Source organism: Camelina sativa, chromosome 2 (assembly GCF_000633955.1).
Source record: "Camelina sativa cultivar DH55 chromosome 2, Cs, whole genome shotgun sequence".
In the NCBI taxonomy this organism is placed as follows: domain Eukaryota; kingdom Viridiplantae; phylum Streptophyta; class Magnoliopsida; order Brassicales; family Brassicaceae; genus Camelina; species Camelina sativa.
Window position 1 is genome coordinate 22,342,060 of NC_025686.1, and position 16,498 is coordinate 22,358,557.

At 33.3% G+C, this 16,498-nt stretch overlaps 5 protein-coding genes across 6 annotated transcripts in view; 4 read left to right on the forward strand and 1 right to left on the reverse strand.

The window, feature by feature from the left end:
- LOC104732770 overlaps positions 1–545 on the forward strand; it is a 1,026-nt gene extending 481 nt beyond the window's left edge. The window contains exon 2 of one of the 2 annotated variants that reach the window (XM_010452356.2): positions 19–545. In XM_010452356.2, coding sequence (XP_010450658.1) covers positions 19–371 — 353 coding nt within the window. In that variant the 3' untranslated portion in view covers positions 372–545. Of the gene's footprint in view, positions 1–5 lie in introns of both variants that reach the window. The other variant, XM_019232239.1, reaches the window with a different exon arrangement.
- LOC104732780 (transcription factor MYB80-like) lies at positions 1,822–3,276 on the forward strand. Its single transcript, XM_010452364.1, has 3 exons — positions 1,822–1,982; positions 2,102–2,231; positions 2,556–3,276. The coding sequence occupies exons 1-3, from the start codon at positions 1,850–1,852 to the stop codon at positions 3,274–3,276; spliced, it is 984 nt and encodes a 327-aa protein (XP_010450666.1). The 5' UTR covers positions 1,822–1,849.
- LOC104732801 lies at positions 3,901–5,140 on the forward strand. Its single transcript, XM_010452386.2, has 2 exons — positions 3,901–4,798; positions 4,875–5,140. Exon 1 carries the CDS (start codon positions 4,050–4,052, stop codon positions 4,749–4,751), a length of 702 nt encoding a protein of 233 aa, XP_010450688.1. The 5' UTR covers positions 3,901–4,049; the 3' UTR covers positions 4,752–4,798; positions 4,875–5,140.
- On the reverse strand, positions 4,874–7,716 carry LOC104732790 (THO complex subunit 3). The gene is made up of 11 exons (XM_010452375.1): positions 7,552–7,716; positions 7,354–7,449; positions 7,016–7,145; positions 6,592–6,683; positions 6,406–6,474; positions 6,194–6,251; positions 6,004–6,103; positions 5,825–5,911; positions 5,670–5,748; positions 5,437–5,572; positions 4,874–5,336 (listed from the first exon to the last, which is right to left on the reverse strand). Exons 1-11 carry the CDS (start codon positions 7,612–7,614, stop codon positions 5,302–5,304), a joined length of 945 nt encoding a protein of 314 aa, XP_010450677.1. The 5' UTR covers positions 7,615–7,716; the 3' UTR covers positions 4,874–5,301.
- LOC104732810 (KH domain-containing protein At5g56140) lies at positions 7,955–11,105 on the forward strand. The gene is made up of 7 exons (XM_010452397.2): positions 7,955–8,290; positions 8,828–8,913; positions 9,317–9,462; positions 9,887–10,000; positions 10,089–10,205; positions 10,297–10,440; positions 10,525–11,105. Exons 1-7 carry the CDS (start codon positions 8,091–8,093, stop codon positions 10,672–10,674), a joined length of 957 nt encoding a protein of 318 aa, XP_010450699.1. The 5' UTR covers positions 7,955–8,090; the 3' UTR covers positions 10,675–11,105.

A 16,498-nucleotide genomic window follows, 5' to 3' on the forward strand; every position in this document is an offset into this window, starting at 1 on the left:
GTTCGTCGGTTGTGGAAGCAACGGTAGCAGCAGTGGCAGTGGTCGGGCCGCTCTTTGGTCTGATGAGTTTTAGCCTCGTAGCGACGGTAACTCTGTTTCTGATCGTTTCTCCACTGATGCTGATATTTGCTCCGGTTTTCGCTGGGACGGTGGCGATTCTTGTGGCGGCAATGGTTGGTGTTGGGGTGGCTGCAGCCTTATGGTTGGTGGGAATAGCCTCTCTGGTTTGTTGTGCGAAAGAGATTGGTGTTGGAACCGGAGTTGCTGAGAGGATGGTTGAGTCGGTGGTGAGAGAGTTAGGTTATGGTCGAAGTCGTTACCTCCGAGAGAAGTCAGATTCTTCTTCTTCTCGGGCTTACTCTTCTGACTAGTTCAAACTTGGAAAAGGCATCTTTCCTATTCATGGGAATTTCAAGTGAATAAAGAGAATCCTTAGAATGATATGGCTCTGATAAGAAAACAAAATTAAGTCGAATTTTTAGAGAGATACAATTTGTAAAATCCTCCCAAGAAAATTTTGTAATGCTATATCATTTTTTCTTTTTGAACTTCTAAGACAAGGCAAGTAACATAGCAAACAGATAAACAACACACAAAATAATAAGAAAGAGTGTTAAGTTTAATTGATATAATACTTTTTAAAAAGGTAAAATTACCATGTCTATCTGAACTGTTCTACTTATCCAAACCTACGTTATCCGGATTATATAAACACAAAAGATAATCAAATTGTATTATCCATATTTCTCGTTGAATTATCAAAAGTATAGTTTCGATCGAATATTACAAAAATTAAAATATACTATATGCTTGTAAAGTAAATTATCATTTATTAGAATCATATATTATCATTTATTTTTTATCATCTGATATCAATTGATTTCGAATTAGAAGTCAAATCTACAAAATTTATATATATATATATATATTCAAAAATCTGTTATTTACGTCTAATTCCATAAATTTATTTTATTTTATTTTGATGTCGGATTCACTTTTGAATATATTCATGTCTGTATTGTGGATAAGGTACGTACTACAAGATGTTACAACAAAAGCTGACATAAGTAGGTACCTAATTGTACTAGTACAAGATTCTGTGCTTTAGACGAACACTCACTAATGCACACGAACGCTCTCGCGATATTCTCCGTACTTCACGTAGACATTCCCTTAAAATAAATAAATAAATAAAAAGAATTATCATAACTTAGAAAATATAGATTCCTCAGAACTTCAATATGATTACATATATATATTTAAAAAAAAATCAATTTAATAGTGATGATCTAAACCCTAGTTTGTTATACAAATCGTCCTACCCATCACCAAAATGCTAAAGTTATAGTTTGCATAGATATAATATCAGAAGAATTAATTATGTATAATTAAAGTGTGAATTATATCAAGAATATAATTGATGGGTGAATATTCTGATAATGAAATGAATGTAAAAGGAGTTGACCAGGCGTTGAGTGGGTGACCTACCGGCCAAAGGGAATCACACGCTCTGTAGCGTTGAATTCTTTAAAGAGTTTAATCACTTCATGCACATTTGATGCTAATTTTTACTATGTTTTCATTTTTTGTTTAATTCAATTTTATTATATATATGCATACATTTCCTTTCTTCTTTTGCAATTTAAAACCCTTAATTACAAGAACAAGTTAAAAGAAATCAAAAGTTTGGCAGTTTTAAAATCTTTTGGGCAATCTTTGATTTATAAGCTTCTTCTTTTATTTTTATTTTTTTTCATTTCTTAATCGAAATTTTCTTTTTTTTTTGTGTTGGTAAATTAACTAAAAGAGTAATCAAATCGATCGAGAGATAGAAATTAGAAAAGAAGAAATGGGTCGGATTCCATGTTGTGAAAAGGAGAATGTGAAGAGAGGACAATGGACTCCTGAAGAAGACAACAAATTGGCTTCTTATATTGCTCAACATGGTACTCGTAATTGGCGTCTCATTCCTAAGAATGCTGGTAATTTAGTTCTCTTATCATTTTTTTTAAATGATTTTATTTTAATCAAGTAATATTATTCTTATGTGATAATAATAATGTATATATAAATGGATCGACAAAAAATTGGTTTCTAATAGGGTTGCAAAGATGTGGGAAGAGCTGTAGGCTAAGATGGACGAACTATTTGCGTCCTGATTTGAAACACGGCCAGTTCTCTGAAGCTGAAGAACACATCATTGTCAAGTTTCACTCTGTTCTTGGTAACCGGTATGACTAGATCTGATTAACTAGGATTTAAATATTTTTCATTCGTTGGATTTTCTTGGAGTGATTTGATTTAGGTTTGGTGTATAAATTTACAGATGGACTGATAAATTCCCGAATTTATTTTTATAAGTTCTGAAAATATGATTCTGACTTACAAATGAGTATATATCTTTTTAACGACTTTGTCTATACGTTTCTTGATTCTCAAGAAAGGGAATAAGACCTTGTTTTCTATATACCCTATTTAACTATACGGATTTAAACTTTGAGAAGTTTAATTTTAATTTTAGACCTTGTTAATGTTTTTTATCGGGTATGGATCAGGTGGTCGTTGATAGCGGCGCAGCTTCCTGGTCGGACAGACAACGATGTGAAAAACTATTGGAACACGAAGCTGAAGAAGAAGTTGTCGGGAATGGGAATAGACCCGGTGACCCACAAGCCTTTCTCGCATCTGATGGCAGAGATCACCACTACACTAAATCCTCCTCAGGTTTCTCACCTAGCTGAAGCTGCCCTCGGTTGTTTCAAGGACGAGATGCTTCACTTGCTCACCAAGAAACGTGTTGACCTAAACCAAATCAACTTCTCAAACCCTAATCCTAATCCTAACAACTTTAACCAGATTGCTGCTGATAACGAAGCTGGTAAGATAAAAATGGATGGTTTAGAGGCTGGTAATGGAATAATGAAGCTATGGGAGATGGGCAACGGATTCTCCTATGGATCGTCTTCGTCATCTTTTGGGAATGAAGAAAGGAATGATGGATCGGCGTCTCCTGCGATAGCAGCATGGAGAGGTCACGGAGGAATACGCACGGCCGTGGCTGAAACCGCGGCAGCGGAGGAAGAGGAGGAAAGAAGGAAGCTGAAGGGAGAAGTGGTTGATCAAGAGGAGATTGGATCTCAAGGAGGACGAGGTGATGGAATGATGATGATGAGGAGCCATCATCATCATCAACAACAACAACATCAACATGTGTTTAATGTGGATAATGTCTTGTGGGATTTACAAGCTGATGATATCATCAATCATATGGTTTGATTCTTATTTCGTTCAACGTTCGTTTTTTCTTATAAAGATTTCTTGTTTGGTTTTTCATTATTTTGGATCGCATTTGGTAGTTAAACATTTGGTCATGATTAATTAGGTGTTTTCTGTTTTTTACTTTTCTTTTTTCTTTTCTTTGAGAGATTAATAAGTTTTGCTTTGTAAAGCATTTAATAATGAAGAAATGTAAATAAATACCATAATATTCATGTCGGACTATACAAAGTTACAAACCTTTTAATGTTGGCTTGGTAGTATATTAGACTACGAAAACTAAAAAATGTCACTTCCAAATTCCAATATTTCTCTAAAGATTAAATTAAAAATTGCTATACAATTTTATGTGGAGGAAACAAAGGAATCATAGAGCAAAAGCTATAGAACCAGAACATCGACTTTGGGCCTACTTAACCTTTCAAGCACATTGCAAATCATTAAGCCCATTAATGGCCCAAGATTGTACACGTTGGAAAAGAAAATATAGCCGTTACAGTGAGAAAAGGTCGCGCCTACTACATTATCTTCGCAGCAGTAACAAATCAACATAACGTAAAAAAGAAAACAATCCGACCGTTGTACACATATAGCCGTTAAACAAACAACAATTTAAATACCTGAAAAATCATAATTTCATAGAAAAAGAAATCTTACTAAAAAAGAACAACAAACTCAAGTCTCCTCTGCAATTTTTATTCATTTCTCAATCTCTTCTCTCATATTACTTTCCATTTCCGATCTCTGTTTCTTCATAAAGTATCAATACTCTAATGGCCGGAACTAAAGATTCTCATGTAGTGGAGATTCCGGTAGACGAAGAGCATAAAGAAAAACAGCAACAACAGTTGGTTACGGTTTCGAATCCGGGGTTGGGGATACTCAAGGTGATTCAGCAGCATCCGTTGTCTGAGATCTCAGAGAGTCCAGGACACTTGTTGCTTTTGAAGCTATGGCAAAGAGAAGAAGATCTGTTCTGTCGTCGTGTCCTTCTTAAAGAATCAAGACTAGAGTCAATCAAAAGAGAGATCTTTCAGCTCTGTTGTTTCTTCCTCGTCTTCCACGGGTTCTTCTTCACTCTCGTCTACTCTGCTTCTTGTTCTGATGACGATGACTTGATGAGAAGAGACGCGGTCTGCAAGAAATGGTGGATACCTTCTGCAGTGTCACTAGCCACTTCGTTGGTTCTTGTGTTTCTTGTTCAGGCTAAGCTGTTTGTGTTTTGGAAAGTTTACAGAGGAGTTCATAGGGAGAGGAATGATAACAGAACGCTTACACGGTGTGTTTTGGAGTTGAGGATGAAAGGTTCGAGCTTCGATTTGTCAAAGGAGCCAATGAGTGGGAAGAGGATGAAGAGCTCAAGCGTTGAGATCAAGTGGAAACCTGTTACTTGGTTCTCTCAGTATTTGATCACCATTGTTCTTCTTTGCTTTTCAGGATTGTTCTTCCCGGTCTCAAAGTTCATCCTCTGCTGATTTTGACAGATCAGCCAAACTCTCTAATAATTATTTGTTTTTTTTCGGTAAGCAAATTTTGTGTTCTTTGTTCTTGAATCCAAATCTGGACTCTCAGTGATAAATATGTTCTATATGTCTCAGGATTCTGCATTTTTCTTCAACCTCCATCGTGGGGATGAAGCTTTTGGTCCGATCTTAGCAAAAGCTTGTCACTGGCCTCTGCATCATCAGCTTTGAGAGAGTTGCTGTCAAATCTTCCAGAGTTGAGAATACTCCCGGGTCCAAGAACAATCTGTAACTTTTAGCGCTTTACACATAGAGAATAGATGTAACTCGGAACCAGAATTCTGATCAATGATTATTAAGTTCAATTCGTCGTTAATAATAAAGAACACATCTTGTATATTGCCATTTTTGCAGTGAATAAAATGCCAGTGTTATAGAAAATCACAACTGCAAACTCTTCGTGTAATTATTTGATACTGTCAAGACATTAGTAGTGTACACAAAGCACAAAACATTTTTCCGATACAACAAGGGTCAAGCAGTTCAAGATGCAGTTCTGTTCCTATGTGCTGTCAAAACCAAATATCCGGAAAACACCTGCAAAGAGATCCAAAAAGAGCTTGTTGTTAATGCTATTGTTCAATTTCTGCAACGAAGTTGTAAGAGTTATGTGTTGTTGCTAACAATGAAGAAGTACCTTCATCAGTATTATACTTGGGATTCTTGTCATCACCTGCGTATGCTAGTAAATTGTATTTGGGATTCCACTCAACGCTATTCATGGCAGCACGACATGGAATCTGATGCACTGTCCGCCCGGTTTGGACATTAGCCTGTTTGGAAGTTAGAGGTCAGATATGAGGCACTAATCTCATATTGAGGAAAGTAGATAGTAATTAGCAGTGTTTAAGTCGGGACTATATAACTTACAATATCTATGAATAAATCTTCACTGGCTGAAGCAATATACTCTCCTGAATAGTTGAAGCTTATTGTCCTGACAGGCCACCTGCGAGGAGAGAAACTTATTAACATGTAACAGAAACTAAGTCTTTTTTATATGTAAATTTCAGGCTGGGACTCACTCAAGCTTGGTAAATGTTCTTAAGCAAAGCATGTCTGAGATATCCCAAAGGCTGACTAAAGAATCCGCACTTCCGACAGCAAAATATCTGTAAAGAGAAGGAAACCGGAATAATAAAATTTAACTCGTGTCTTAGAGGGTAAGACATTGAATGTAAACATACTGTATAGTGTATATTACCTTCCCTTAGGATCAATTGCAATGCAATAACACCCGGCTGTGTGGGCTGTGAGAGTGTCAAGTGGTTTAAGAGATGGATATGAAAGAACTTCAACAGTGCCTGGTCAAAAGAACATACAAACAGAAGTTTCCAATAAGATCATTTTCTGAAGTTCAACAATAAGGAAAGAACAGAATCCAAAATCCTTACCAAGTCCAGTAGTCAAGAAGAAAAAATCTCCTGGCATGTTCCAAGCAATCTCATTTACCTGTTACAAGAAGACGAAACCAGAGAATTGCTAACTTTAAAAACTAAGGGGATTATTACATAAACAAGAAAGTTAGGTGAAATATAACCGCATGAGCTAGAAATAGCAGACAGGGAAGAGGAAAAAGAAAGCCATGAGTCTGAGCTTTCATTACCTCATAATTGAATTTTCGCCTGTGTAAAGGTTTAAACTTACGGACATCCAGAATTGTAAGCTCATCATCCTACATTGGGCAGTAAGAGAAATATCAACCACAGATAAAGTAGATCCATCAAGCATTGCGTAAAAAAGTCCAGCAATGAACAATTCAATTGTAAAGACATGGGGATGGAGATAATACCCTATTACCAACAGCAACATGTGTCCCATCAGGTTTGTAGGTAATATTTATATTCTCTCCACTAAGTTCTGCCTGCTGTGTACATTTTCCACCTGTATAACTCGAAGAAGTCATATCTCAAGCAATTTTTCTTTGACAGTAAAACACACCATAGTAGCCACATATCACAAACCTGATTAAATAGCTCTATAATGAAATCTGGCTAACTAACAAGTTTATAATTCTTATAAATTTTTCTATCTAATCCTATTCTCACCAATCAATAATTTCCGAGATATAACTCAAGAGCAAAAGCCAAGATTCCAAGAAGTATCTGTGAATGACACAAAGCTAGTCCCATAAGAAAATAAAGAAACTAAGCTACAGCCTATTACAATTCTCAGATAACAAAGCTAATCCATTAAGAGAATACACAATAACTTACTGCGAGCATCCCAGAGACGAACACTTTTATCCCCAGAGGCAGTAGCAACAAGATCTGAATGTTTAGGATCCCAACATAGCTGATCAACACTATCAGTATGCCCCTTTAATTCAAGGTCCTTAGCTTTACTCTGTATATATATATCCAACACATCAACATAGATAATCAAAATTACAAAAGAGTACATAAACTCAAAACTTAACAATGACAAAGACACAATAATCGAACATAAAAAACTCAATGACTAAACAAGTCTTGTCTGAATCAAAACTACAAATACTTCTCCATCTATTAATCATCATCGCAAGCACAAAAGGAAAAAGAGAAATTATAATTACATGACCGTGAGGTTCGATGTTCCAAATACGAGCAGTTTGATCAACAGAACCCGAAGCAAGCTTTGTTCCGTTAGAATTCCAAGCTACAGAATGTACCTTCAAATCCCCAAACAAAACAAAACAAAAAAAAATCCCCCAAAATTAGGGTTTTGAGATTTTACAGCAAATTATAATGAAGATTTCGAAATTAAATCAAACCTTCTTCTTGTGACCTTGATATTCTCTGCTATGTAAGCTCTTAAACGGAATCGTCTCCTCCATATTTTTATTTTTTCCCAGCTTCTCTTCTTCTTCCCCTTACCCTCTTCTTCAACCTTCGCGTCTCTCACTGGGAATGAGAGAATCAGAGCTTCGCTTCCCGCAACGCAGCGTTTTGTTATTTCGGTACAGATTTATTGAAACCGTATTTAAATAAACCGGGACTGGTTTAAGAAAACTTCTAGATGGTTAAGAGGCTTCTGAAAGAAACTAACAAGAGCGGTAAAACTGCGAAAGTGTGTAAAATATGAATGAAAGAAAAGAAAAAAAGGTGAAAAAAGAAAAAAACAGCTAAGCAAACGAGCAATCATTTTTTTTGGGGGAGAGATAGTACCTAACAACAACACACAGTCTCTCTATAAATCCACCGACGTTATAGAGAGACAAGACAACAGCTTTTAGTTCTGACCTGACTCCGCCGCTTCTTCATCTTCTTCTTATCTCTCCCTATTTGCTCTTCTGATTCTTTGTCTTTAAAGATGATGATGATGTCGTCGCTTGGTGGTGGTGGTGGTGGAGGAGGAGGAAGTGGTGGTGGTGGTGGAGTTGTTGGTGGTGGCGGCGGAGGGAGATTTATCAATTATTCTTCGTCTCTTTCGGTTCCTCCTTCTGCTCCTCACTCTCCTAATTACTCTGGTGGTCTCCGATCACAGTCTTCTGTCTTCGTTGAGCAAGAGAAGTAATGGAATCTCACTTTTTTGTTTTTTCTTTGTTTTTTTGAGTTTCATATTGTTTGGTGGTTTTATGATTAGCTGATGTATCTGATGAAGTTTGTTGATCTTTGTTTTGACTATTTTGGTTTTTTTAGATCTTATATAGTTTTTTTTGATGAATCTGGATATTTCTCTGTTTTGTTTTCTTCTGATTCTATCTAGTTAGGATCTATGTTTCGATTCTGATTCATTTGATTGAATCTCAATAGCTTGGATCATCTTCTTAGCTCATATTTGCATCAATCCGGTTCACCTTTTCTTTAAAGCATCAGTCTTTTTTTGTGTTGTGAGATCTTGTAGCTCGTTGGTTGTGTTCGTTCTGTTATTGTTGGTTTGTATTCTTGATTGACTAGATCCACTTCACTAAAAGAATGGTTTTTTTGAATCTGGTTTGTAATGGATTTAACGTTTTTGTATTGGTTGAGTGGGATCTGCTTGTAGTTTAACTGTGTCTTTGAGGCTTTACTAATTTGGATACTATGCACATGTTTCTGTTTTGGCAGGTATCTTTCAGAGTTACTTGCAGAGCGTCATAAGCTTATTCCATTCTTGCCTGTGCTTCCACACGCATATCGGCTACTAAACCAAGGTGAGCGTTTTCTGTTTGTTGTTGTTTATTATCTGTGTTTTCTGCTCACATAATATTCATGCCTTGCTTCAGAACTTTGAAGCTCTCATACAGTTGATGAACACCTTAAACGTTGCTGCTAAGAGAGACAGTTAGAAATAATATAACAAAGTAGTTGAATAACCCCCAAGTGTGTCTAATCTTACAATCCACAGAGAGGCTAATGTTAGTACTAGAACACAAAATTACTAATTCTGCATTTCTTATACACTGACTAGTGACTTCTGTCATTTCATTTAACTAGAGTTAGAGCAAGAAACTATTCTTTGCTAACTCAATTTAACTATGCTGTCTTGCTGACTCCATTTGTTGACTAATTCTAACTGGTGCGTCTTACTCTTGGAAATTGACATTTTTGAAACAGAAATTTTGCGTGTAACCACACTGTTGGAGAATGCCACAGTTTTAAGTCAGAGTGGGCTTGACCACCATAACCCTCTGGCTTCTGGAGGGATATTTCAGAACGCAAGAGCTGACCTGAACGGATGGGCATCACAGTTTCCATCAGAAGTATGACTACTAACCATTAACATAACTCTTAATTTTTGTCTAATTCAATACTACTGCAATAGAATCTTTATTGACTTTAGTTATGCTGACATAACCATCTTTGACTGCTTCTAGTCGTAGTTTATCATGACAGGTAGCCTAGGCTAACACACTAATTAAATACTCCATGATCCTCACGACCAGAATTGAAATGATGTTGTGATTGCTATAGTTTTCTTGTTTATATGTGATCACTCTATACATATTATTAGGATATGTCAGCTACAGGTTGCAATGCCTTGATACAGTTGCCTTTTTCCATTGCATGAAGTTTCACGGAAAGAAGTTTCATTATTTTGTTGCTCTTGATGCTGCAGCTAGATATGTCAATGCTTATGCTTTAAGGTTGATTTTGCTTCTAATTGTGTTGTTTGATCATTTGCAGAGATCTGTTCCATCGTCTCCTGGACCAAATTGGCTTCACTCACCAGATAGTTCATCTGGTCTCATTGCCAAGCGAACAATCAGGGTCGATATTCCAGTCGACAGTTATCCGAATGTAAGAATTATATATCATCTCTACTTTGATATTATTGTGTATATATACTATCTGGTCGGAATATAACAGTAAGTTTTCGATATGACAGTTCAACTTTGTCGGTCGTCTTCTTGGTCCTAGAGGAAACTCCCTGAAGCGAGTTGAAGCAAGTACTGATTGCCGTGTTCTGATAAGAGGAAGAGGCAGTATAAAAGATCCAATCAAGGTATTCTATTATGTAAATTTACAACTTCATTTTTATCTTCATTCGGTCATTCCAATGTTTGTTAAACGCTTTAATATTTTTCTTCTTGTAGGAGGAAATGATGAGAGGCAAACCAGGATACGAGCACCTAAATGAACCACTTCATATCTTAGTCGAAGCAGAATTGCCGATTGAGATAGTGGATGCACGTCTCATGCAAGCTCGTGAAATACTCGACGATCTTCTTACTCCTATGGTTTGTTTCATCAGCTCTCTAGCTCCCTTTCTCACCTGAAACAATTTAAATGGACGGTCCTAATTACTTTGGTTTGTGTTATAGGAGGAAACTCATGATCTTTACAAGAAACAGCAGCTGCGAGAGCTAGCATTGCTCAATGGAACTCTTCGTGACGAAGGATCTCCAATGTCTGGTTCTGTTTCTCCTTACAATAGCCTCGGTATGAAGAGAGCCAAGACAAGAGAAGCGTAAGAACAATCAAATTAAAGATCTTTGTCGTGATCATAAAAGGAATATGAAACCGATGCAATTCGACACAAAAAAAAGGCCATATACCACTCTTGATGACACGGTACTGTCTCTCTTGTCCCCTGGGGATAGAATTGTTGTATATATGAATTATGAATGTGTTTGTCTGTCTATTTATCATTGTCCCGGAGAGAGAGATCAGATGACAAAATTTCTAAGGAGGTGATGAGTCTCTGTCTCTCTCCGAGACTTTGGATTTGTTTTTGTTTTATGTTTTTTCTTGTTTGTTGGAAAGTTGGGATTCCAAGAGATTTCTTTTATAAGCTTTTATTTTATTTACTATTATTTTAGCATAAAGAAAACATTAAATCATGATGGTTTGTGTCTGGTAATTCGTAATGATAGTAATCATAATATGTTTTTGGATACATAAACGTCAAAGTAAAGCTTGTTTCAATATAATGTGTGTGAATTGTGTAAAGCAATGCTGTTCTCAAGTATTTTTCACATGTTTATTACTGAAGTCGACATTCTCTGTTACATGTCAACTCTGTTTTCATAATTGACAGGCTACTCGATTAGTCAGTTAATTTAGTCGGCAGAATATATTTTTCAAGTAAATCGGTTGGACTGTCTACCAATATTTCATTCGGTTTACTGATGAACCGTTTAGTTCAACAGTCTGTGCGTGGTCGCAATGCCAAAAGAAACTGGGAGCTATGAGATCGTAAAAAAAAAATAGACTAGATACAACAGTTGATAATTGTTAAACCTTCAAACCCTAGTTTCTTGTGATGCAAGGTAGCTTATTTTGCCATTTTTGATTTACCATGTACGACTGACTATTCAAAATTTGTTATGTACTGTTCCCTTTTTAATAGAATGAAAATAAAACATTTGAAATTTCTAATCCAATTTAGATGTTAACATCTCACATATGATAATTTAACCTTCACAAACTCAAGTATATTAATATGCTGATACACACATAACACATTTGCCATAGTAATATGTAAAGTGTCGATTACAACAAACTTAATTCTTGTTCATTTTGACGGTGAGACTTGGCGAACTTGTCGAACTTGTCTACTTCTTGGTTCACTTGACGGTGAGAGAAAAAAAAATGTCAAATCTACGTGATACCGTGAACATAGTCTTTCCCGTTAAGGTAAAAGTAACATATCCAATTGGGGAAAAGGGCCATTTTATATCCGTACACACTCCGAAAGTGCGAGCGGGTCGAACCCAGGTACTCAAATACAGACAGCATAGGACTTAACCAACTGATCCCACAACAATCCTCAGTAATAACACACAACTTTATCTTTATAAACTTATAAAGTATCTAAGTCTAAAATTAAATGAATTTGAATTGGGGGAAAAATAAAAATCCTAGGATTCTTCTTCTTCTATCAAATATAACTGATAAATTTATAAATTTATATTTAAATTATAAATTTATAATTTATAAATGAGAATTAAATATAAATTTATAAATTAAATATAATTGAGAATATATTTATAAATTTAAATTTATAAATTAAATTTATAAATTAGATTAAATGAAATTATAAATTATAAATTTATATTTAATTCTCAGTTATAAATTATAAATTTAATATAAATTAAATATAACTGAGAATATAAAGATAAATTTGTATAACTGTTAAATTTATAAATTTATAATTTATAACTGAGAATTAAATATAAATTTATAAATTAAATATAACTGAGAATATATTTATATTTAAATTAAATTAATTTATATTTAAAAATTAAATGAAATATTTATAAACCTTAAACCTTAAACCTTAAACTTTAAACATTTCATTTAACTGATAATTTATAAATTTATAAATATATTCTCAGTTATACTTAATTTATAAATTTCTATTTAATTCTCAGTTATAAATTATAAATTTATAATTTAAATATAAATTTATAAATTTATCAGTTATATTTGATAGAAGAAGAACCCTAGGATTTTTATTTTTTCCCCAATTCAAATTCATTTAATTGGGACTTAGATACTTATAGGTTTATAAAGATAAAGTTGTGTGTTATTACCGAGGATTGTTGTTGGATCAGTTGGTTAAGTGCTATGCTGTCTGTATCTGAGTACCTGGGTTTGACCTGCGGCAGTGGGGATTTCCACAATTTTTTTCGATTTCGATGGATGCTACCTTAGGTTTATATTAATAAGTTTGTATGTTTCTTTTGAGAATTGTTGTGGGATAAACTGGTTAAGTCATATGCTAAATACGGAAGAGGTTGTGGGTTTGAACCTCTAGTGTGTGGTTATTTCACAATTTTTTTTCGAAGAAAACAAAACGACGTCGTTTTTGCATTTTACGTGGACTCTGAGTCAGCATCTCTAACGGTTGACTTAATTCCGTTAACGTGAACTGTGAAATTGGCTCAATTTTGTGAGTATAGGTATGAAATTTGAAATGTCTTAGGGTACATGTATAAATTGGCACTCCTTATTTGTACAGGTAGCAATTCGCACTTTCGGAGTGTGTACGGGTATGAAATGGCCCTTTTCCCTATCCAATTGTTGTATAATATAATATATTAATTAATTTAAATTTATTTGATAATCATAAAAAAAATTTTAACAAATCAATTTAAATGTCATTAACCTTTTTTACATTTTTATTTATTCAAATCATACAATATCAAAATATATAAATTATTTAAATATAATCATATATACATTATACATATCTCTTAAAATAATTTGTTTTTGATTGTTCAACTTTTATAATAATTTTTATTAGTATTTTTGAGCATTTGAGGTAATAAAATATTACTAATAAAAAAATAAAATTTTACTATGTGAATTAAATATATAATTTAAGTTTTTCATGTAAGCTAACACATAGCCTAAAGTATTTAATAATTTAAAACTAAACTAATTTGAAAGTAAAAAATATATATATTTCCTATAAAATCATGTGAAGTGCAATCAAAGTTTTAAAATACATTTTTTTATATATTCCCCTTAGTTTAAGATATATTGCTAGGTTTAGTTATAATTTTTAATCCTTGTGATAAAAGATAGATAGAAAAGAAAAAATCAATTTGTTTTTTCTATAGAGAATCTTAAAGTATTTGAATTAAATTAAAAATAGTGATTTTTATACAATTATATGTTAAATTCAAAACTGAATATAATGATTATTATTCTAATATAAATGTATTACAATTTTGTTGGATGTAAGTGAGAGTTAAAAAAAATTGATTTGATAATTATATTACAATTTTTTATTGGGGCATTCCTCAAAAATGCCCCTTTTTCCATACCCTTTTTTAAAAATACCCATTCATGTTGACCATTTTTAAAACTACCTCTCTTTATATACAAAATGACCAAATTACCCTTTTTGAGTGACAACAAGAATGTACAGTCATCAAAATCGAAAATATTTTCCCGCCAAAAAAATTTCCCGCCAAATTTTTTTTCCCGCCAAAATCGAAAATTTTTCCCGAAAAAATTATCTTTTCCCGCCAAAAAAAAAATTTCCCGCCAAAATCGAAAATTTTTCCCGCCAAAAATATTGAAATTTATACATTTTAAAAACATTGTAAACGCTTTTAAAAATCTTTTAAAAGTGTTTACAAGGTTTTTAAAAAGTTTTTAAACACATTGTAAACGCTTTTAAAAACCTTGTAAATGCTTTTAAAAAGCTTGTAAATGCTTTTAAAAGGTTTTTAAACACCTTATAAACGCTTTTAAAGCATTTACAAGGTGTTTAAAAACCTTTTAAAAATCTTATAAAAACTTTTACAAGGTTTTTAAAATCATTGTAAAAGCGTTTACAAGGTATTTAAAAACCTTTTAAAAATCTTTTTAATAACTATTTGAAAACTTTTTAAAAACCTTTTAAAAACCTTTTAAAAACCTTTTAAAAATCTTGTAAAAGCGTTTACAAGTTGTTTAAAAAACCTTTTAAAACTCTTTAAAAAATCTTGTAAAAGCCTTTACAAGGTGTTTATAAGGTAGAAACCTTATAAAACATTTTAAAAACCTTGTAAATTTTTTTTGGCGGGAAAAATTTTGGCGGGAAATTTTTTTGTCGAAATTTTTTAACAAAATTTTTTGACAAAAAAAATTTTTGGCGGGAAAATTTTTTCGAAAAATTTTTGGCGGGAAAATATGTCGGAAATTTTTTGGCCGAAAAATTTTGTTTTTCTTTTTATTGAATAAAATAATTTTCATCTAAGGGTAAAATGGTCATTAAAAATTAAAAGAGGGCAAAAATAAAAATGGCCAGAAAAGAGGGTATTTTTGAAAAGGGGTATATCAAAAGGGGCGTTTTTAACAAATTCTCTTTTTTATTTCCCCTGAATTTAAGTTATATTGCTAGGCTTAGTTTTAATTATTCATCCTTGTAGTAAAAGCTAGAAAGAAAACAAATACAAATTGGTTTTTTATATAGTAAAATCCTTAAAGTACATATTTGAATTAAATTTAAAAATACTGATTTTTATATAATTATATGTTGAATCACAAACTAAATATAATGATGAGTATTCTAAAATATATTTATTACAATTTTGTTGGAGGTAAGGGAGAGGTAGGAAAAATTGATTTGATAATTATATTACAAAAAATTATTTCATGAGAACATTTCAAATTTTAAAAATAAAATAAATATACATGAATTTGTAAGAACTAATCAAACATCTAAAGTAAAGAATTAAGATGTTTTCTTTAGCTTGATTCCCTTATTATAAGATGGTTATAACCAAAATATTATTATGGTCATCAAAAATTTTTTATACCTATTAGAATACATATGTATTTTAAATCAAAATAATATAAGAAAATAACGAAGAAAAGAAGAAGTACATAAAACAAAGTAAAATATATTGTAAACTTTTAATTGGGGTTTTTCAACCTATGCAAGAACTAGGCCTGGGCAATAAACCGAACCCGAGGAACCGACCCAAACCCGACCCGAAAATACCCGAACCCGACCCAAACTGATTTTGTATAAATAACCAATCGGTTTTTGTTTTCAAATAACCACAGGTATCTGGTATTACCCGAACCGAACCCGAGAACCCGTAAGTATCTATTTATACCCGAACACATTTATACAAGATATCACTATATTACATATGAAGATTTAGACAACATCAGTTTCAAACATATATATTTAGCTAGTGAACCGAATGTAATGTTGGGTATTTATACAACATCAATTTATCATTATCAGTTTCATTTGTTTAAGATTTTAAGTCATGCTTTTCTTTGTTGGGATGTTTATTTTGCGAGACATGGTATGTGTTTGAATTGTTTTTCGAGACATGGTATGCTCAGTTTCATTTGTTTTGCGAGACATGGTATGCTCAGTTTCATTTAGTTCATTGTTTCTTATTATAAAAAAGCAAAGAAAATATTTTCTAACAATCTCCCAAAAGAAAACCGTTTTCCTCTCTCCCAAACGACTTCCCACCGATCGAAGACACCTTCCCTTATCAATCGTTTTGGCCGGCGTCGGTCTCTCCGACGACATCGGTCTCTCCGACGATGTCGGCCACCGTCGTTCTCTCTGATTTTTTTTATTTTACCCTTACAAATTTCTAGTTTGTATTGATATCATGGCAAGTTGAATGTTTCACATATATGCCTTTTGCCATATCATGTTGGTGATGATCAAAGTTATCCATCTAACGGCCCCATATCATACTTGGAACTTGTCTTTGTTTCAGTTCACGATTTAGTTGGCTTATCAATTCAATCTGTTTTCACCGATGGTTTTGACATCTCCATCACACCAATGTTTTTCGCCTTGTGCTATGTCGATTCGTTTGAATC